This window comes from Mustela lutreola, chromosome 14, assembly GCF_030435805.1.
Source record: "Mustela lutreola isolate mMusLut2 chromosome 14, mMusLut2.pri, whole genome shotgun sequence".
Lineage (NCBI taxonomy): Eukaryota > Metazoa > Chordata > Mammalia > Carnivora > Mustelidae > Mustela > Mustela lutreola.
The window spans coordinates 48,960,572-48,981,834 of record NC_081303.1 but is presented as its reverse complement, the minus strand read 5'-3'; the positions used below and the strand labels follow the sequence as shown (position 1 = coordinate 48,981,834).

At 51.2% G+C, this 21,263-nt stretch overlaps 1 protein-coding gene across 1 annotated transcript; it reads left to right on the top strand.

The window, feature by feature from the left end:
* The first annotated feature begins 4,593 nt into the window (after positions 1-4,593).
* On the top strand, positions 4,594-17,437 carry CHIT1 (chitinase 1). Its single transcript, XM_059146794.1, has 11 exons — positions 4,594-4,720; positions 5,778-5,807; positions 8,339-8,540; positions 9,114-9,170; positions 10,763-10,928; positions 11,161-11,285; positions 11,989-12,112; positions 14,291-14,476; positions 14,787-14,900; positions 16,351-16,477; positions 17,005-17,437. Exons 1-11 carry the CDS (start codon positions 4,696-4,698, stop codon positions 17,247-17,249), a joined length of 1,401 nt encoding a protein of 466 aa, XP_059002777.1. The 5' UTR covers positions 4,594-4,695; the 3' UTR covers positions 17,250-17,437.
* The last annotated feature ends 3,826 nt before the right edge of the window (positions 17,438-21,263 follow it).

The window sequence follows — 21,263 nt, the reverse complement described above, 5'->3', positions numbered from 1 at the left end:
TTTATTGTTTATCAGGCACATGGGTCTTACTTGAATTTGTGTTTTTGGAGCATAGGAGAGGGAGAGAGAAGCCGCTGGGGATGAAGGTAGGGTATAAAGCCGCCTGATGTCGTCTCTTGGGAGATCCAAGGATGCCCACCCAGGTCTGTGGGTCTCCCAAGCGGATGCTTTCCTGCTCCAGATGGGAGGGATGGCTCGCAGGTGGCAGGAGCTGGTGCAAACACAGCATGACTGGGGAGGAGACAAGCCTTGACTCAGATGATCCCTATAAGATGTGCGGGGCCAGGAAGGCTGCCCCAGGAAGGGCAAGGTCAAGGAGCAGAGGCCTGGCCTGCTGTTGATGAGAGCCTGCTGAAAGTAACATGGATCTTTCAGCTTAGACATGGGCCCCTGCCCTAGAGGCCGAGACCTGCTTCCTTGAGTTAGAAACTCACGGGTGGGTATTCTGGATCAGTCCCTGGGGAAGATCCTTCCCCAGGTCCACCAGACATGGGCCTGCCTTCTGCTTGCCAGGCTTTGATCTCCAGGCTGCAGCTTTCTACTCCTTGATATTTTGCAGTCTAGGTCAGGTCTATCAGGTCAGCCTTGAGCATGCCCTATGCGGCCTGAGACATCATTGCAACACAGCTCCTTCCTCGCCAGCTTGCATGTCCAGTTCCTTCCCACCCAGAGCCCCTTACCAGAGATCACCCCAGCCTGCTGTCCTCGATCACTGCTTCTCAGCTGAGGGCATGCTCTGTCACTGTCGCTGCAGTGTGATGGGTAGCTTTGTCTGAGAAGACCCATCGCTGAATATCCCATGTGCTGGCCAGAACCATCTTGCCTTTCTCTCTTTGCCTTCCACCCCACTAGTTCTCAGAGCTCCGCCCTAGCACCCCACCCCCTGGCCTCCCCTTGCCCTATCTAGCTGGGTTCTGCCACCCCCTCATGTCCAGGGCTCCCCTCTGTCCTACCCTTGTCTTCACTGCTATATATGATATGCAGGGCCCAACCTTGATTCTTTCCAATTTGGTAAGACAATTAAGTCATTGACATCTAGGAAACCTATTTTTCCTGCCCAATGGAAAGATTGCCTTTGTTGGACATATGTTTTCATATGTACTCAGATCTACCTCTGTTTGTTTGCTCTGGAGCCAATTCCATGCCTCGATCCCAACAGATTTATAGTAAGTTATATATAGTATGTCCCTCATCATTACTATCTTTTTTTTTTAACTTGAGGAGAATTGACATTTTTTTAAAAGATTTTATTTATTTATTTGAGAGAGAAAGAGAGTATGTGAGTGGGAAGGAAGGGTAGGGGCAGAGGGAAAAGCAGACTCCCCACTGACCAGGTTGCCCTACACAGAACTCAATCCCAGGACCCTGGGATCATGACCTGAACCAAAGGCAAGTGCTTTAACTGACTGAGACAGCTGGGTCTCCTAAGGAGAATTTATTTTTTAAAAAAATGGTATTATTTCCCTGTGCAGGCAGATGTTTGAATCTTGTTTGTGTCCTGCAATAAGTTTTATAGATTTTATTTTTTAAAAATTTTTATTTGTTTATTTGACAGACAGAGATCACAAGTAGGCAGAGAGGCAGGCAGAGAGAGAGAGAGAGGGAAGTAGGCTCCCCACTGAGCAGAGAGCCCGATGTGGGGCTCCATCCCAGGACCCTGAGATCATGACCTGAGCCGAAGGCAGACACTTTACCCACTGAGCCTGACCCCAGGTACTCTGTTTTATAGATTTTAGTATCAAATTTATTATTAAATTTGGTCCTAAGTATTTTATAGCTTTTGACACTTCTGTAGATTAGACATTTGCCCCATTTCTATGGGGACAAATGGTTTCTCTAATATAGAGAAAAGCTATAAATTTTTGTATATTCACCTTAAATCTAGCAAATTCTGTTTTATTCCTGGTCTATTTTTTTTCCAGTCTAAAAAATCGAAGGATTTTGCAGATATCCAAACATATCTATAATTATTGGCAATTATATCATTCATACACTATATATAATTTCCCCTTTTACTAGTATAATAGCCAAACATTTATTTATTTTTATTTCTTTGAGAGAGAGAGAGCAGGAGCCTGAGGAATGGCAGAGAGAAAGGGAGAGAGAGAATCCAAAGCAGACTCCCCACCGATTGTGGAGCCCAACACGGGGCTTGATCCCACAACCCTGACATCAGGACCTGAGCTGAAATCAAGAGTCAGACACTCCACTGACTGGGCCATCTAGGTGCCTCTAGAATAGGCACAATTTTTAAAACAGTGCTGAGCAACAGTGGTGGTAGCCTTCAAGCTTTCTTTATTACTTATTTTAATGGAAGTGCTTTTAGCATTTCAAAGTTCATGATGTGTATTGTTGGGTTTTAGAAAACAGGGCCCACAGCTGCACTTGTCAGTGTCCCCAACCAAAGACAAGCCCTTCCCCCGCAGGGGGTGCCCTGGGAGCTGATGTGGAGAGGAGCTGATCTTAGTGTTAAGAGGACAAGGGTCAGAGCCCCGGACCCTCACCAGATTTTTACCAGAGGAACTTGGAGGAGCTTGTTTCCTATGTTAGGTTTCTACTTCTTTTCCTTTGAAGAAAGGGTCTGGGACAAAAATTCAAAGAAAACAATATTAAGAAGGAGAAGGAGGATCAGCTGTGTTAACCAGGGTAGCGATGTTAATGGTGGGCTACTGGGAGAGTGGGTACCCTGCCTGAGTCACAGCAGGTGGGTATTTGGAGCAACTCAGAGCCCCGGGCCCCTGCAGTGCAGGGTCCTCTTAGGGTCAGAAAGCTGAGTCAGAAAAGCTCCAAGCTGACGGGTCAGTTTCATTTGTGAAGGTGGCAGGCAAGTGAAAAAGGCCACCGGCACCTCTGGAGATTCAGTCTTCACTCCCACGTTCACCCGCCCCTTCCCGCTCACATGCAGGAGCTGAGGGCCTCTGCTGATCTCAGGGGGCCCTGAACTCCTTTGCAGGGTCCCCAAGCAAAGGAAACAGAAATGACCAAAAAAGAGGCAGTGGCTGCGGCAGGGCCTGCCTATCCGGGTACTGCGGTCCCACTCTCTCAGGGACCTCACAGAGGTTACCGGGACCCTGAGCTCTGACACACCCAGAGACTGGGCAGAATTGGGAGTAAGAAGAGCTGCTGGCATGCAGTGCCTTCCCCCAGCGATCCTCTGCGGATTTCAGTTTATAGATGAAGAAACTGGAGCTCAGAGAAGGTAAGGAAATGGCTCGAAGCTGTGCAGATAGGAAATGGCAGAGTGGGGATTAAAATCGAAGCAACTTGACCCCAGATCCGGCTCCCACCGGACATTGCCACCCAGCCGGCCAGGGCATTCAAGTTAAGGTCAAGGGCCAAGGATCGGATCACCTAAAATCGGCCACGTTTCACCTGGGACCCTAAAGTTCATGCACACACCAGACATTGTCTGCAGACAGAATAAGTAGCACAGACATGGTTAGATCCTATAGTGGGTTGAACGGTCCTCCTCCCCATACCCCCACCCCCCAAAAAAAGAAAGAACCTCGGAATGTGACCTTATTTGGCATAAGGGTCTTTGCAGGTATAATTTAAGGTAAGAATCTCAAGATGAGATCATCCTGGGTTAGGGTGAGCCCCAGATCCAATGGCAAGTATCTTACTAAGAGGTGACAGAAGAGACACAGAAGACACAGGGGAAAGGCCATGAGGCAGAAGGCAAAGTGATGCTACCACCAGCCACGGAACACCAGAAGCTGTCAGAAGCTGGAAAGTGCAAGGAAAGATTCTTCTTTAGAAACTTCAGAGGACGGACGGCCCTGCCAACACCTCGCTTTCAGACTTCTGGCCTCTACCACCTAGAATGACTTTCTGTTGTTTTAAGCCTCCCCAGTTTGTGGGAATATGTTACAGCAGCCGTAAGAAATTAATATATATATATAATTTATAGGAAACAAGGCATTTAAGGGACACCTGGCTGGCTCAGCCAGTGGAGCGTGTGACTCTTGATTTTGGGGTGGTGTGTCAGCTTAAGTTGGGCATAGAGCTTACTTTAAAAAAAAGAAAAAAAAAAAGACAAAGAAAACCAAGACATTTAAAACTCCTACAAGCTCATAGTTGCTGTTTGTCATTAGATATTTTTCTCAATCAGTGGAGATAAAATGTATTACTAGGCTTGGAGGGTCACAAAATAAGATTTTCATGAAATACACATTATATTTGCAACCCCACCATCTTACAGGGAGGGCAAGTGAATTCCAGAGGGAACAGTGGAGAAGGAACCACCAGGCTGGTCGGGCGTCCAGCTTCCCTGACTTGTGAATCATTCCTCTTCGCGCCCCTCCCCCCCACCAAGCCCATTAAGCAATAGGTCACTCGTGGTCTTCATCAACACCCCACCAAGGAAATCAGAACCAGGCTGATCCAGCAGGATGCTTAGAATTACTTCCTGCTTCCCTCTCTTGACCCACGCAGTTGGATCATGCCAAGAGCCCAGTTTACACTCTGTGATTGTTCCAGAGAACTAAGAATTGCTAAAGGCCATTGTGTTAGGTTTGCCCAATCCACGATATGTGACACCCTAGCCCTTCACGCCACACCCCAGCTCCCCTCTCCCGCCTCCGCCACCCCCGATTTCAACACTCCAGGCTTCAGTGGAACAGTGCAGCCCGATAAAAGGAGAGAAGATCTAGCAAGCCAGTGACACTGGCTGGAGTCTGATGCCGAGCCAGCACCATGGCACGGTCCATGGCCTGGGCAGGTGAGTGGGCACTGTCTGGGAGAGTGGGCTGGGCATGGGCAGCTGTGAGGAGGTGAGAATGTAGCTATTAGGTGGCTTTTTGGTGCTGTCTGCAAGGAAGCAGGAACATTCGGGAGAACTTCAGAGGGTCATTCCATTCCTGTGGGGTCCCCCTGGGCTCTTTCAATCCAAGAGTCTTTGTGCTGCAAGAAAAGGCTTTTCTCAATGGGCTCAAATGGACTTTTCCTCCTCCTGTCCTGCAAGCCCAGAGTCGGTGAACACCACGGCAGTGGGTGGTTTTCTCTTTCCATGTTCTTAGGCTTCTGTGTTTGGCCTTTTTCAAGGGATGCCCACTGGCAATGGATTCTTCCCACAAGGATTCAACCCTGTGCTGGTTGTTCCGTAAGAAAGAGGACAGCCCGGGAGCCATGACCTGGGTGTCCTTGCAAGTGTTCCCATAGGTTCTATTAGGATAACAGAAACATCCAAGGTCACCAGAAAGGTGAAATAAATCTTTCTAAAGGAGTCCTGCTGGGCCTGAGGTCTCCAAGGATGCTGGTAATTCAACCAAGCTCTTGTGAGGTGTGTCAGGAAAGCAGCACAAAGTAGGAAACTCGTGGAGGTGAGCAGAGGCACAGAGGCTGCATGGAGAGACGGTGTCTCTGGCCTTGCTCTTCCACACTGGCTCGTAACAGCCCCAGGACAGGTTTTCTGCTTGCTCCAAAAGAGAAACATTCTCTCTGAAACCTCACGAGTCAGGGGTTTTCCTAGAATCTTCCTAAATACACTCCACTCTCCACTGAGGGCTCTAGGGATGAACCATCTTCCCTCGCAGAAACTTCCCTCAGCTCTGGGGCTAGTCCAGGCCAGGGAGGGGCCCCTGCCATCTGGCCGGGGCGAAGGGATGGACCCAGTACCCTCCTGGGTCCCTTTTGGACAGAAGTGTGATTCAGAGAAAACCTTCCTTTGCCTACCCCTCTCTGACCACCCCTACCTCCCAGGCTTCAAGAAGCAGACAGGGTCCAGGAAAAATACGAATGAACAGTTAACCTCCGCCTTCTCTCTTGTGCCGCCTTAGGTTTGATGGTTCTGCTGACAATCCAATGGGGTGAGTGGAGTCTTCTTTGCAGTTTTATTGTTTCTTTGATTGTTGTTTGTTTGAAGTAGGCTCCACACCCAGCGTGGAGCCCAACACGGGGCTTGAACTCACAACCCTGAGATCAAGACCTGAGCTGAGATCAAGAGTTGGACGCCCCCTTTTTTTTGGAGGGGGAGGGTAAGCGACACCTTCTTGAAGCTAGCCCTGGGTTCCCGCAGCCCCTTCCTCTGCTCCCCTCCGCACTCACTCCGCACCCCGACCCCCACCCCACATTGAGAGCGCTTGCCAGATTTCCATGGGGCCTCTCCTCCAAAGGTCAGACCCCTACAGGTGTCCTTGTGCCAGAAACAGGTTCTTACTGCCTTACCCACTAGCTGAACTGCGTGACCCTGGGGCCAGCTTCACTGTCAAGCTCTCTCGGGTCTTCCCTGAGGTCCCTTGCTGCAGCCTCTGTGCTCTCACAGAGCTGAACACATTTCCCTATGTGTACATCAGGGTTGCTAATGATCAGTGTAGATGTCTCCCTGACCAGCGGTGAGCTACTGGAGGTAAGGAGCCCAAGGCTCACCCAGCTCCATGCCCCAGCCCCTTAGCTCCGCCTGGACAACACACCCACTCCTGTTTCTGTTGGACTGATGGCATATAGGGCTCGGGAGAGCCCGAGGGGACCTCTTCCCATCTCGGACAGGTGCGAGATCTCCGGAGGATGCTCAGCAACTAGGATTCTGGGGTTCCCTTCCCACCCCACTCCTTGTGCGTCAGCGGCTCCAGGAATGCTGGCTTCTCAGACCCTCATCTTGAGGCTGGGCTGTGACGTTAGACAAACGGCTGCCCTCCTCGTCTCACAGGAGGCAACAGCCAGGAGCCACAGAAAAAACAAACGTGGGGAAGAAAGGTTGAAGATTTCCCTAAAAGCTTCAGCCCAAGTTACTCTGGGCTTATGGTCTGGTGTATATATTAACAGAGTCTTGTGTGAATGAAGGGGGAACACATGTAAAGCACTTAGAATAGAGCTTGCTGTCCGCTAGCACTGTTCTGAGTATTTAATATAATATATTTACTCTTTCTTCATACAACAGTCCTTTGAGAGAGAAACCATGATCATTCTCATGGTTTGGAGCAGGAAGCTGAGTAACCTGGCTCAAAGGTGGCAGAGCTGGGATTTCAGCCCAGGCATTAGAATTCCAGAGACCCTGCTTTTAACCACCACATTTTATTGCCGCTATAGTACAAAAATCCATGCGCGATATTAGATATAACAAGATATGATGTAAGAAGAACCTCCATGCTTCTTCCTAGATTAGTCCTAGGATGTATTGTTCCCCGGGTTAACCCTTTGCTTTGAGGAGTTCACCAGTCCTCCCCCTACATCAGTCCAGACTACACTTCCAGTCCCCACTGGCAAGTTCTACTCCTGCATGGCCTCTGGCTAGAGCTGGTGACCCCCCAAGGACTCAAAATTCTCCTTTGGGAGCTACCCATCTGCCCAGGGGAGTCCCAGACAGCCCCTCATGCTCTGGGTTTCCACACAGCCTCCTGTAGACACTTTGCACCTCTTCTCTCTCGCCTGACCTTTCACTATCCGCTTAGAAGCCAAAGGGGACTGCAGAGAGACCCTGTCGGGGCTAAAGGAAGTCCTAGGGTCTAGACACTGGCCATAGATGTGCTCCAGTACAAACCCATGATTCCGCCGTTCGTGGCATAAAATGTTGGCTTGTGCAAACCATACCCTCATAGACCACAAGTTCTGGAAGAGACCTCAGAGACCACACAGTCATTTTCCAGTGGGGGCCCTGGGCCAGAGCTGAAGAGGGAGTCGCCCCAAAATGCATTTCTGACAGATGCAGGAATAAAAAATCAGCCTTCTCCCTGTCTGGTTATCTGGTCAACCTAGCATAACGCTGGCCTCTGTGGGGGCCGTGACTGCTAGACCAACCCCCTAGAAACGGGCATCCTTCCCCCAAAGTTCCCAAACTTTCTGGGGATTCCAGAAATAAGCTGCCTTTTCCTAGATTAATTTTTTTAAGCTTTTATTTATTTATTTGATAGAGACACAGTGAGAGAGGGAACACAGCAGGGGGAGTGGGAGAGGAAGAAGAAGCAGGCTTCCCTCTGAGCAGGGAGCCCGATGCGGGACTTGATCCCAGGACCCTGGGATCATGATCTGAGCCGAAGGCAGCTGCTTAATAACTGAGCCACCCACGCATGCCCCACCTTTTCCTAGATTAAATAAGCTCTTCATTAGAACCGTATCAGCGATATTAATAAACCTAGATCCTCTGCAAGAAATAAAACTTTTTTAAAAGCAAGACTAAAACATGAATGCAAGCATGTAACTGGGCCCTCTTTCCTGCTACTTCATGTGTTTGCGTTTGAATGAAACTTCTGAAGTATTCCATGCTGCATTTTGAAAGTTCTGCCTCCCTGCCTTCAGCCGGTCCAGAGTCTCTGACATTATGTAGTTCTGCCCTGGGCGGAAGGTGCCGGTCCTCAGCGGACCTTTATGACCGCCATTTCTTTTCTTTGTCCCCAATGGCCAGGCTCTGCCGCAAAGCTGGTTTGCTACTTCACCAACTGGGCCCAGTACAGACAGGGGGCCGCTCGCTTCTTACCCAAGGATGTGGACCCAAACCTGTGCACCCACCTCATCTACGCCTTTGCCGGCATGAACAGTCACCAGCTCAGTTCTCTAGAGTGGAATGACGAGGTGTTATACCAGGAGTTCAATGGCCTGAAGAAGATGTGAGCTGCTCTGGAGGGGGATGGGAAGTAGAGAAGCCAGGTACCTCCTCTCAGAGCCAGAAATCTTCCCCAGCACTGCAGTGAGGCTATAGACTTGCTGTGTGGCTTTGGGCAAGTCACATCACCCCTCTGGGCTTTCCCGTGCTTATGTGGAAGAGGTAGGCATAGACAGGGACTCCTTAAGGCCCCTTTCGGTTTAAGTCTACGTGGGCTCTGGGTTGGGAAACTGCTTCCTTCTGCTGGGAATGCAGGCCCTTCTTCTTCCTAAAGTCTATCCATCCTCTAGCTCAAGCACCAGCCCCACTTTGACAAAGCCTTTCTGTGGATCCACCTGATCTCTCATTTCTGAGTTCTTTGTGTGTCTATCTCCCTAGCGAGATGGGAGCCCTTGAAGGCAGGAACATGCCTTTTCTTTCGCAATCTAGAGCTGTGCATAGGGACTTACACAGCCCCCACCCCATCAGTGCCCATCAGAGCACCTACCACCCCTTGCTTTCTCCATCAGTGAGGTGAGCCCCAAAACCTGGCTGGGTGTTAAAATCTGTAAATACCAGCATGTGTTATCTTTCCTAGGAATCCCAAGCTGAAGACACTGCTTGCCATCGGGGGCTGGAACTTCGGCACCCAGAAGTGAGTTGGCCGTGGGCACCTGTAGGGCAGAGCCACTGGGTGGGGACCTGACTCACTGGCAAGAGAGAGCCCTGGTCAGGGAATCAGACCAGGCTGAAGTGTAATCAGAGCAAGGGGGTCGGGAGGGGAGCCTGGAGTCTGGGGGCTGACCTTCCTCTTGGGCTCTTGGTACCTCCCTGGGAGGGCCGTGGAGGAGGCTGAGCTCCAGAATGTTTGTTACACACCCAGCCTCGCCAGCAGCACAGAACAGATTCTGACCCCGTTCCAGTTCTCAGTCTCTTCCTCCTAGAAATGGGTCAAGGGAGAGTCCTAACTAATCCCAGGGAACACAAGAGTGTCTATATTTTCTGAGCTCTAAAACAGGATACCTTATCTGAGAATTTTTGTTCCACTTCTGGGTGTCAAAGGCCGTTTGTGAGAGCGAGCTTGGCTGCCAAAAATACTGGCATTTCTAGGACATTTTTGAGGAATTATAGAGATAACAGAATGAGGTATTTGAACCTAGACATTTCCTAGAAAGTCCAGAATACAAGGTTCCCAAAGTTCTAAACTATTCTTTCTAAAACTTTGTGTGTGTTTTTTTTTAAAAGATTTTATTTATTTATTTATTTGTTAGAGAGAGAGAGAATGAAAGCACAAGCAAGGGGAGTGGCAGACAGAGGAAGAAGCAGGCTTCCCACTCAGCAAAGAGCCCGATTTGGGGCTTGATCCCAGGACCCCAGGATCATGAACTGAAGGCAGACACTTAACCAACTGAGCCACCCAGACATCCCATTTCTAAAACTTTCTGGATCATGGGCCCTTTTGAAAACCCAATGAAACCTATGGCCCACCTTCCCCAAATACTGTATATATGCAGATTTTTTACTGGAATAAGGGGTTCTTAGCCTGGGGATCCTGGCACGTGGATCCCACTTCAGAACTAATTAGTTAAATTAATTAAATTAATAAATCAATAGAAAACCAACTAAAATAAGATTAGTCTATAACCTTGAGACACTTCTTAGAGGGATCCTGGCAGTCAGGAGGATGAGGGGAAGGGGGTTCCTCGGGCGGCGCGGGATTTCGCGGAGCTCTGATCTGGTAATAGCACAAGCCTTTTACATATGCGAGTTTGAAGAAAATGACCATGTGAACCGACCAGGGACAGAGCAGCCGGCTCTCGGGTTGCCCAGATCCTCACTCACCTTGCTGTACTCTCCCCGTTCATTTTAGAAACTGATCTTTCTTCTTTTCTAAACCTCCCCGTTGGACTGACAGCTAGCTCCGGTTCAGGGTAGGACAGTTCCCTGAGCAAGGACATGGCATCAGGCTGGTGGAGGGAATTAGGGAGGCAAAGCTCCAGACAAGTCAGTGTGCCCTGGGGACAGGACACACTTCAGACCGTCTCTTTTCCAAGGCCAGGCTGATAGCTCCAGGGCCAACATTGCAACAGGCCTCTGACGCAGCCCTCCCAGCATGCCATGCCCCCCACCCCCGGCCCAATGGCGGACCACCAATATCCAGAGGAGTTTTTCACTTGCGTCTGAGGGAGAGAGAGGCCCCCCCCTTGTCAGCAAGGCAGGCCCACAAAGCCCTTCATAACCCCACAGGTTCACAGATATGGTGGCGACAGCCAGCAACCGTCAGATCTTTGTCAACTCAGCCATTAAGTTTCTGCGCAATCATGGTTTTGATGGCCTTGACCTTGACTGGGAGTACCCAGGAAGCCGGGGGAGCCCTCCTTCAGACAAGCAGCGCTTCACAGCCCTGGTGCAGGTGTGGCTGGGCGGGGGAGGGGGTCAGCCTGCTGGCCAGGGGGGCCCAAATCAACGGCCTCAGGGGACACATGAGTGCTGCTCTGTCCCCAGGGCCCACTGTCTTGTGTGTTAGCATAGCACAGATCAACCCTGCGGTCGGTTTTCAGACTCCCAAAGGGGAACATCTGCTTGGGGCCCCCAGGGACCTAGCTGGTCCCTGCCTCTGGGCTCACCCTGAGCTGCCCCTGCAGGACCTGGCCAAAGCCTTCCAACAGGAAGCCCAGACTTCGGGGAAGGAACGCCTTCTTCTGAGCGCAGCCGTCCCAGCCGGGAGAACGAACATAGATGCCGGATACGAGGTGGACAAAATTGCTCAGTGAGTCTCAGGCATATTATATGGAACCTGCGTGCTCCGAAGCTGAGCTGCCCCAGGAGGAGAGCAGGTGCTCACCTGCGAGGTGTCGTTCTGGGAAAGATGGGCCCCTCCAGCAGCGGACCCAGGAAGGATCTGCTCCCCCTGTCTGCTGCTCCAGGGTCCCGATGCTCTCTTTCGGAATCCTTGCCCTTTTCCTTGGAAACTCAGTCTTAACATCAAGTACCCTGGGAGGGCAAGTGTGAAGGCCAGAGGACGAGTCAGCTCGATTCCTGCACACTGACGTGCTGCGTGTGCACCCGCGTGCCTGTTAGAGACGCGGAATCTGACCCTACCACGGGCCTCCTAAAGTAGGGCCTGTGTTCGGATGAGGTTCCCAGGTGATTTGCGGGCACACAAAAATTTGAGCAACACTGAGCTAGATTTCCCTCCAGAATGGTGAAAGCAGGAGGTGTCCTGAGCTTGCTGGAGGAGGGATGCCAGAGATGGGAGTTGCTAACCCCACAGTGTGAATGACAATGACCTCAATACTGGGAGCTTGGGGGGAACAAGGCAGTGCTGTCTAATCACCTCTTACAGACTGGGGATGACCCTGTACCCCTGCGTCTTACCATGAGGGCCCGTCCTTGGCCCCACAGGGAGTGCAAGAAGGAACAAGGAGGGGTTGCTCGCTAGCCCCTCACCCTTCTCCCCACACCTCCTGCAGGAACCTGGACTTTCTTAGCCTCATGGCTTATGACTTCCATGGCTCTTTTGAGAAGACCACCGGACACAACAGCCCCCTCTACAAGAGGTGGGGGGAGAGCGGGGCAGCAGCCGAATTGAACGTGGTGAGTGGTTGCAGTGGGGAGGCAGGACTCCTCATTCCCAGGCCCTGTCAGGTGGCTTTTTTTTTTTTTTTAAGATTTTATTTATTTATTTATTTATTTGAGAGAGAGCAGGAGCCTGGGCCGGGTGGTGCTGAGGGACAGAGGGAGAGGGAGAAGCAGACTCCCCGCTGAGCTGGGAGCCTGATCCCAGGACCCTGGGATCCTGACCTGAGCCAAAGACAGAGCTTTAACTGACTGAGCCCCCCAGGCGCCCCCAGTCTGAGGCCCTAATGGAAACAAAAGCAGGATAACCAATAGCGCAGAGTTGCTCGGACTTTCTCTTCCTTTGCTTGTTTCTTTTCTCTTCCTGTGCAAATGCTGAGGGGAAACCTTACTCCTGTTCTCTTATTTAGCATCCTGGCTGATAGTAGACACAGCAAACCAATTTAACGACATCAAACAAAGCAGTGACTCGTTGAGAGGCTGTCTTTCACCTTCAGTGTCCTACAAAAATGACTTCTCGCTTTCTTCACATCCCCCACCACATTTCCTTTAAGACCATGGGTTAACTTTCCCTCCTGGTCACTCTGATTGACCTTGTGGAAGGTGCTTTCAGAGACAGAAGCTTTCCCAAACTAATAACACGTCAGCGGATATCCCTCGGGGTTGGGCCTCCTCCTCCCCCACCCCAGACCCTGGAAAGGGCAGGTTTGGTTTCAGGCTGGGGTGGGTGGAGGCTTCCTGCCCGGCTCACCCTGGTGGAGCAGCCCAGAGGGTTGTTTATAAGCCCACTCTACATTTTTTAAAAAGTTAAGAATAACCGAATTGTTTCTATTCAAAATAGACAAACAAAAACACCCTAAATAAAAATGCTTTTTAATTTGGGGGAGCCCACATTCTAGTGTATCAGCTAGGATAGAACATCTTCGACTTCTGGGGCTCTTTCACAAATAAGGGACACATCTTTGGGTATTTGAGTTCACACTGAGCCCAGCCCCTGCACCCCCATCTGGAAAACTGTGCAGGTCCCGGGGGGAAGCCAGCCCAGCCCAGCAGGGAAATACCCAGAGATGTTCAGCTGAGAGTCGAGGGCCCGGAAGTCCCACCAGCACTAGGCTGTCCAGGCCGTGCGCCTTCAATCCACGTAGGGGAAGGGAGGCCCTTCTCCTCTTATGAGGAGGCCTTCTGCTCTCTGTACTGTGTGTCCACGACTGCTTCTGGCCACAGAGTGACTTTTCCAAACGTGCACCAAGTGCCATAGAGCTCAGCAGGGGGGCCCACCCTCTGCCTTCGAAAAGCTCCAGTCTGATCAGAGATAAATCATGTAGACCAGCAGAAAGAAAGAAATACAGATGCATTTAGTGAGAAGTGTCCCTTCCTTAAGTGCTAGGAGGGGACGGAGTGACAGGAGGACTTGGATTTGAACGGTGCAGCTTCCTGGGGGAAGCGAGCTTGTAATCCTGACCTGGGGGCGGGGTCTTCCCTATTCATTTATCCCAAATCCTTAGACTGAGCACCTCTGCATGTCACAGGCAGGGGGTGTCACGTCAAGTCATGCGTGAGGGAAAAAGTCCTGGCGGGGACACATGAGGACGCCGTGAACTCATTGGTTCTTCCTGTTGGAGCACCCAAGTGTTGAGCACTGTTCTAGGCACGAGGGACATAGAGATAAAGGAGACGAGGTTCCCGGCTCCCATACTGGGTGGAACTTCAAATGACTATGAGCTCAAGCGTGATCACAGCTTCCTCTGGCTGCGTTTTGCTGGACCTTCTAGCTGCGCAATATCTTGCAATTCTTGCCATTTTAATTGTTTTCATGTTACGGACAGGAAGCCTGAGGCTCAGCAAAGTGAAGTAGTGACGCGGCTGACCCAGGCAGGGATCTCGGCCGCTTTGCGCTTTGACGCATCCCGAGCATCTAGCCCGGTTCCCAGGGCGGGGGGGTGCGGGGGGCGGTTATCCATAAATATTGGCTCTGTAAATGGTTGTCAGACTACAAAGCTCATGCTCGTCGGCCAGAGTGCCATGCGGCTTCTCTCTCTTTGGGGTCAAAGATCTAAGACAGGACCTAAAGAAGACAGGACAGGCTTGGAACACTACTAAGGCCTGTGGTGTTCCTCTGAAGCTCCTGGCTTTGGACGGCCAGAACCAGGCCAGAGGCAAAGCGAGTTAACCCTGCTCCTCCTCATCCCTCATCAGGACTCCGCCGTGCAGCTGTGGCTGCAGAAGGGGACCCCTGCCAACAAACTGATCCTTGGCATGCCCACCTACGGACGCTCCTTCACCCTGGCCTCCCCATCAGACACTGGAGTGGGGGCCCCAACCACGGGGCCTGGAACCCCTGGCCCCTTCACCAGAGAGGGAGGGCTACTGGCTTACTATGAGGTAGGACAATCCACAGCCACCCCTCATATGGGGTGGGGTGGGGGGCTGCTGCTTCTCCCATAGTTTCTGAATGAGGATGCCAGGCAAAGTGAATTCTGGCCTGGCGAATTCCATCCCTATCTGTCATTTTGTATCATCGTTAAACCCCAGTGCCTCATTGAATCCAGGGTTCTAGGTCATTCAATCTGGAACCTCCTAGGTCCTGCAGGTTCCCTCAGACAGGAGTTTTCCACTCTCTGGTCTCCTCTTGGCCAAGGAGGCACTGGTCCCTCCTCCCCAGGCTCCCCAGCTCTGCCCTCTGCTCCTACAGGTCTGCTCCTGGAAGGGGGCCACTCAGCACAGAATCGAGGACCAGAAGGTGCCCTATGCATTGCAGGGCAACCAGTGGGTGGGTTTCGATGACGTGGAGAGCTTCAAAACCAAGGTGAGACCCAGCCCTGTTGGGAGGGGGTGGACCTGGGTGGGCCCAAGGCTGTCAATAGCACTGAACGGTAGCATTCAGAACCTCTTCAAAGAGAAGTCTCCTGTAAAATATCTCAACATGTCACAAACCTTCTCGTGATAGCATTTTACATTTTTACCACCTATTGATTAAGACGCAATCACAAAAAGTCGCTCTACCATGAGTAACACTCTTGAAAGAATTTGTATTTTATGACATACTTGCATTTGTATTCAACAAAATACAAATTCTACAGACACAGGGAGAGAAGAAATACATACAGTGAGGTGTATCCTTTTATTAAGCTCATTGACAGTATTTAGTGCATGTTCAGAGTATAGAGTTTTTCGTTTACTTATATGACCCACCCCAACCAACTCTTGCTCAATATCAGTGGCTGAAAAAGAGTGCATTTATGTATTTCTTTCTTTTTTTTTTTTTTGACATTTTAAAATTTAAATTCAATCGAGTAACATAAAATGTTGGTTTCAGAGGTACAGATCTGTGATTCGTTAGTCTTATATAATGCCCAGTGCTCTTTACATCACATCCCCCCACCAAGGTCTATCACCCAGTTACCCCACCCCTGCATTTATGTGTTTTCATGACTCTCTCTCCCATGAGATCGTGACCTCCTATAGAGGCACCACAGAGTGCCTTCTGGACAAGTCACTTCCCTTCCGATGCAGGGAATGGCAGGTCTTCCTAGAGGAGTAGATCAAAGGCTCTGGAAGAATTGAGCAGGGAGTGTGATCCCAGCTGGAGGAGACAGGAGAAGGGGTCATGATGGAAGGGTCTTTGAGAAAGTCTGAAAGCAGAGAAGGTGCATGGGCCTCAGACCTGCCCTACCTTCCAGCCCCCGCCTCATGCCAGGGCCTCCCCCGACCCCTGGCAGGCTTAGAGGGATAGGGAAGCCCCTTAAGAGAACACACAACCCTTTCCCAGGGACGAGTTGGGGATCTAGTCGGGGAGAGAAGGCCCTCAAGGGAGGACAAAGACCTGAAGATAGGGAAATTGATCAGATTTCTGGGGAAGCTTTGTCGTCCCTATGGTAACTGGATTCATCACAACCAGCAGGCAGTGCCCCCAAACATAGCAGCTCAGCCCAGGAAAGACGGAGATGTTAAAGCTTCCAACCTAGGGAAGTTCACACACACCCACTTCTCATTCCTCCACCCTCACCCCCACCCCAGGCCATACTCCTGCTGAGATGAGAGGATTCCAGAATGACTTGTGCCCAGTGGGGGGTCAGGTCTCAGTCTCCTGGGCTTCCAGCCTGGGCCTGTGTCCTTTCCAGAAGCCTGGACTGCTCCTGGCCTGGGGGTGCTGGAAACAAGAGCCCTGTCTCAGTGAGGAAGCCAGAGGAGGGACTGTGGGGCGGCCTGCCCAGGCTGCCCCAGACTCCGCCACCTGTACCTTGCTCCCCACACAGGCCAGCTATCTGAAGCAGAAGGGCCTGGGCGGGGCCATGGTCTGGGCACTGGACATGGACGACTTTGCTGGCTTCTTCTGTAACCAGGGCCACTACCCCCTCATCAAGGCACTGCAGCTGGAGCTGAGTGAGTAAAGAGCCGGGGGCAGAGGCAGAATCTGTGGCTAGGGTACCAACACCCGCTCTGTGAGCTGCAGGTCCTGGCTCCTTCTGAGGAAACAACTTTGCCCAGTACTGCAATTTCCCAAATTTCATGCGCTCTGGGGGCTAAGGAAACTGTTGAAATCATTCTCTTTCCAGGCTCTTCTTCCCCTTTCTGACTGTGGCAATGCCCTTTGGGAGTGTTGGTAACCGGGGCTTCCCTCTGGGGGCCCTCAGCCCAGGAACCGCAGCTCACGCCTCTCCTTTTAAAGGGAAAATAGTTTGCCCTCAGCCTGCAGTGCGAGACCCCCGGTGGTCCTTGCTGGTCTGTGCAGATAGAAGATGGCTATTGACGGCCTCTTGCCCACGGCCTGCCCCCACGTGTCCCGCTGAGCAGTGCCGAAGGGCATGGCTGCTGTCAGGCTGTTCTCCACCTGGGGTACCTGGCCGCTCTCTGCCTGTGGGTTGGGATCCCTTGGGGGAGACCTGGCTGAATCTTCCCTCTCTCCCCAGGTCTTCCCTCTATGCCTTCAGGCACCATAGAACCTGAAGTCCCCATACCAGGCCGGCCTTCTGAACCTGAGCATGGCCCCGGCCTCAAACAGGACACCTTCTGCCAACGCAAAGCCGACGGGCTCTACCCTAACCCTCAGGACCGGAGCAGCTTCTACACCTGTGCAGGGGGGAGACTATTCCAGCAGAGCTGCCCGCAGAGCCTGGTGTTCAGCAACTCCTGCAAATGCTGCACGTGGAGATGAGCACCTGAGACCCCTAGAGCCGCAGCCACCAACCAGGCCAGGGCCCAGGGTCACTCCATGGCCTGCCTTAACAGCTCTCCGGGGGTGGGGGGCCTGCAATCCCCCAGACCTCTCAGCCTTGCTTCCTTTTGTCCTGGCTCTCCTGGGCTGCCTCTTTTACTTGCAAAATAAATCTGGTTTGCACTCCACTGTCCCGAGTGAGTGCTGTGACTTACAGTGCCTCTCTAAGCACCCTGTTGATTAAAACAGGGGAGGTGGGGAAGCCACGAGGAGAGGGTAGCGTAAGGCACGCAGAGGTGTGAACCAGGTGAGAAGGCTGTCCATTTGGGGTGTGAGAGGCCCCGCATCACCTCTCACCACATCCCAGCCAGCAGCTCTCAGAACCCAGGTGACCACCAGAGAGCTCTTTCTGCCTGCCTCCGCTCAGGTGTCATCCCCAAGATTCACACTAGATGGCGGCAGAGAAGAGCTTTGCTTGGCCCTCGGGACTCCGCGGCACCGATTAGCAGGAAAATGGGATTCCAGGCCCCAGGTAGCTACTGAGCGCTCTCTTTGAGATGACTCCTCTTTTAAGCCCCTCCCTTGCCTTATGTCTCCTATGGCTCTGATGGGCCAGAAAAGGCAGGGACAATGATATCCTCGTTTCACAGGAATTGAAACCGAAGACTGACTGCCCCCCCCCACCGCGTCTGAATGCAGAACGGAGGCCTCCAGGGGCCAGGATGGGCCGGCAGAGCGCCACGCACAGCCTCCGGATAACTGAGCCATCCGGATGCCCCTTGCAGCTTTGGGTTGAAGCCTGGTCATTCAGGGCGCATCACCGAATGGTCCTTCCGGCCTTGCACTTACCCACACTGGGTGTTAGGGTGGGACTCAGGGCAGCAGCTGGAGATGGGTGGGCGGGAGGACGGGACCTGACCCTTCAGGTGAGTACGGCCAGTCCCGGATCCCTAGAAAAATGCCTTCCCCGCTTCTCCACCCTGCCCGTCCTCAGGCCTTTGCAAATCCGTTCTTCTTCAGCCCAGGGCACCAGTCTGCTCTTACACACAGTCCCTTCCTCACTCAAAGGAAATACGGCACATCGGTGCCTGGCAGGAGCCTCCTCACTGCTCCGAATGGGGTCCAGGGTGGCTGTTTCCTTTTGGGGAGCGCGGATCTGACTTCCGGCTCCGCCACCTACTAGCTGTGGGACTTCAGGCAGAGAAACAGAAGCCCGTGGACTCATCCGGCAGGTGGGGTTAACCCCTCCTCTTCGTGAGGCACACTCATGCCTTCCGTTCCTCCTCCCTTCTCTGTCCTTTCTTTACCTCCTGGAGGCTGGATAAGTCAAGAATTTTGCGGAGAAGGGCACCTGGGTGGTTAAGTTGGTTAAGTATACAGAGTCCTGATTTCCGCTCAGGTCATGACCTCAGGGTTGTGAGATCGAGCCCCCACATTGGGCTCCACACTCAGTGGGGAGCCTGCCTGTCTCCTTCTCCCTTTGCCCCTTCCCCTCTCTTTAATAAATAAATACATCTTTTAAAAATATAATCTATCAGAGAGTCTCCTTTTGGCAAAATGAGCTCTTGCATGGATATCCAAAGCCCAAGACCCCCTAAATACACAGTATTGCCTTGGTACTAGCTTTAACCCTGGGACAGTATTAACCACAGCCTCTCTCTGGTCTTCTCCAAATCCATGGTCCCTGTGTTAGCTCAGGCCAGTGCCACCTGTCACCGGCCTTCTTCCTGGTCTCCCTGCTTCCAGTCCCTCCCCTATCCTGGCCAACCACCACACACCCACCAGATCGATCTTTCTAAATTTTGGATCGAATTCCAACCCTCTCTGTGCTTAGTAACTGCCAGCAGCCTCCACTGGCTGGAGAGCCGGGTCTCCATCATCAGCACAGAGTCCAAACCCTTTATCGGGCCCCAGCTATGTCTCCTGGTCTCACTTCCTTTCATTCTACCCTAGGGTGGGCGTCAGATATCCCCAGACACCAGCATTTACCTCAGCCATGCCAGCTTCTCACAAGAATCCCTCAGATGTCTGCCATTACCCCCCATGAGGTTGAGCCCCACCCCCAAAGCGAATACTATTTAAAACAAAAAATTTTTAAATATTTATTTATTTATTTTAGAGAAGAGAATGGACTGGGAGGGGGGTGGTGGGAAGGAGAGAGAGAGAGAAAATCTCAAGCAGACACTTCACTGAGCAGGGAGCCCCATGGTGGGGCTCGATCTCAGGATCCTGAGATCATGACCTGAGCCAAAATCAAGAGTCGGTTGCTAAGCCGAATGGTCCACCCAGGTGCCTCAGCAAATACTACCTTTTATTTTATTTTTTTTTAAAGATTTTATTTATTTATTTGACAGAGAGAAAGAGATCACAAGTAGGGAGAAAGGCAGGTAGAGAGAGAGGAAGGGAAGCAGGCTCCCCGCTGAGCAGAAAGCCCAATGCGGGACTCGATCCCAGGACCCTGGAATCATGACCTGAGCCAAAGTCAGAGGCTTTAACCCACTGAGCCACCCAGGCGCCCCAAATACTACCTTTTAAACTAAACTTTATCCTTGTCCATCAGCCTGCCCCACCAGCCCCCCACACTTACTCATAGACCAGGTGACGCACCCCTGTGCAGAGCCGGCCTTTGAGTCAGGTGTGAATGCTGCTTGGAATATTGGTGGAGTGAGCTTTGAGCAATATCGTTTGAAAGGAAATTTTTGTATCATGCATGTTTGGGTGACGTCACTCATGAATAATATCTGGCCACTCTCCTAACAGGGATGACCACTGAGCCCTGTAAAGGACAGGTCCCTCTGGCCTTCTCTCTGAGCATATCCATAACATTCACCACCATGACTAATACACGTGCTGGAACTCCAGGCAAATACTTAACCCCCATCCCTCCTCCCAACCCGGACCCAGCTCTCCTGGTGGACCCAAAGCTCTGCGCCCCCACCCGCACCCACTTTCAGATGTGCTACACCCTACCTAAGCAGTGAGAGCTGAAACTCTATTGTGTTTATTTTGCTTTAATTATGAAATCTGCCACATAGACAAAAGAGTGTTTAAAACATGTATGTTCCATATGTCCCATAAGTCCATCACCCAGGTGAGGAAACACAATATTACCAGTACTTTCCAAGCTCCTCATGCGCCCCTCCCTAATTCTACACTCTTCTAGCTAGATTTTGGTTGTTCAGTCCTTCATTTTCTTATTTACTGACTGTGTATATATTCCTAAACAAGATATTGTTTGGTCTAGACTGTCTTTGTTCTTACATGTGTAGAAACATACAGTGTGGGCTTGCTGTGGCTCACTTCTCTTCACTTAGCTGGAACCCGCTCCTTTTCACTGCTGTATAGTATTCCACCATGTGCCTAAACCATGACTTACACATTCTGCAGTCAGTAGGCATTGGTGGTGTTTCCACTTTTGGGTTCATGTGGACAACACTGCTATGAGTACCTCTGAACATGTCCATTGGTACATATGCATAGAATTTGGGGCACATGTCAAGTCAACTTTACTAGGTATGGGCAGATATTTTCCCAAAGTGGATGTACAGCCCTTCCCTACCACTGCAGAGTTCCTAGTGCACCCATCCTCACCATTCCTACCCTCTCTCTATGCCAATCTGAGAGGTGTAAAATGGCATCTCACTTTGGTTTAAACTCCCATTGCCTTAATTATTTATTAACTTAGTATCTTTCTATGTTGGCAAGCTATCTGTGTTTGTTCTTTTGTGAACAATCTATTGTGTCATTTGCCCATGTTCCTGTTGTGTGGTTTGTCTCTTTCTTGTTGAAATGTAGGGGTTCTTTACATATGCCAAACCCAGACCCTTGATAGTTACAGGTTTGACTGTACCTTTTCCCGGTTTGAGGTTTGGCTTTTCATTCTTATTGTTTAATGTAGTTAAATTCACCAAATTTATCCTTTATGGTTTGTTCTTCCAGCATCTTGTTTAAGAAATCTTTTTCTAGGGGTGTCTGGCTGGCTCAGTCAGAAGAGCGTATGATTCTCGGGGTACC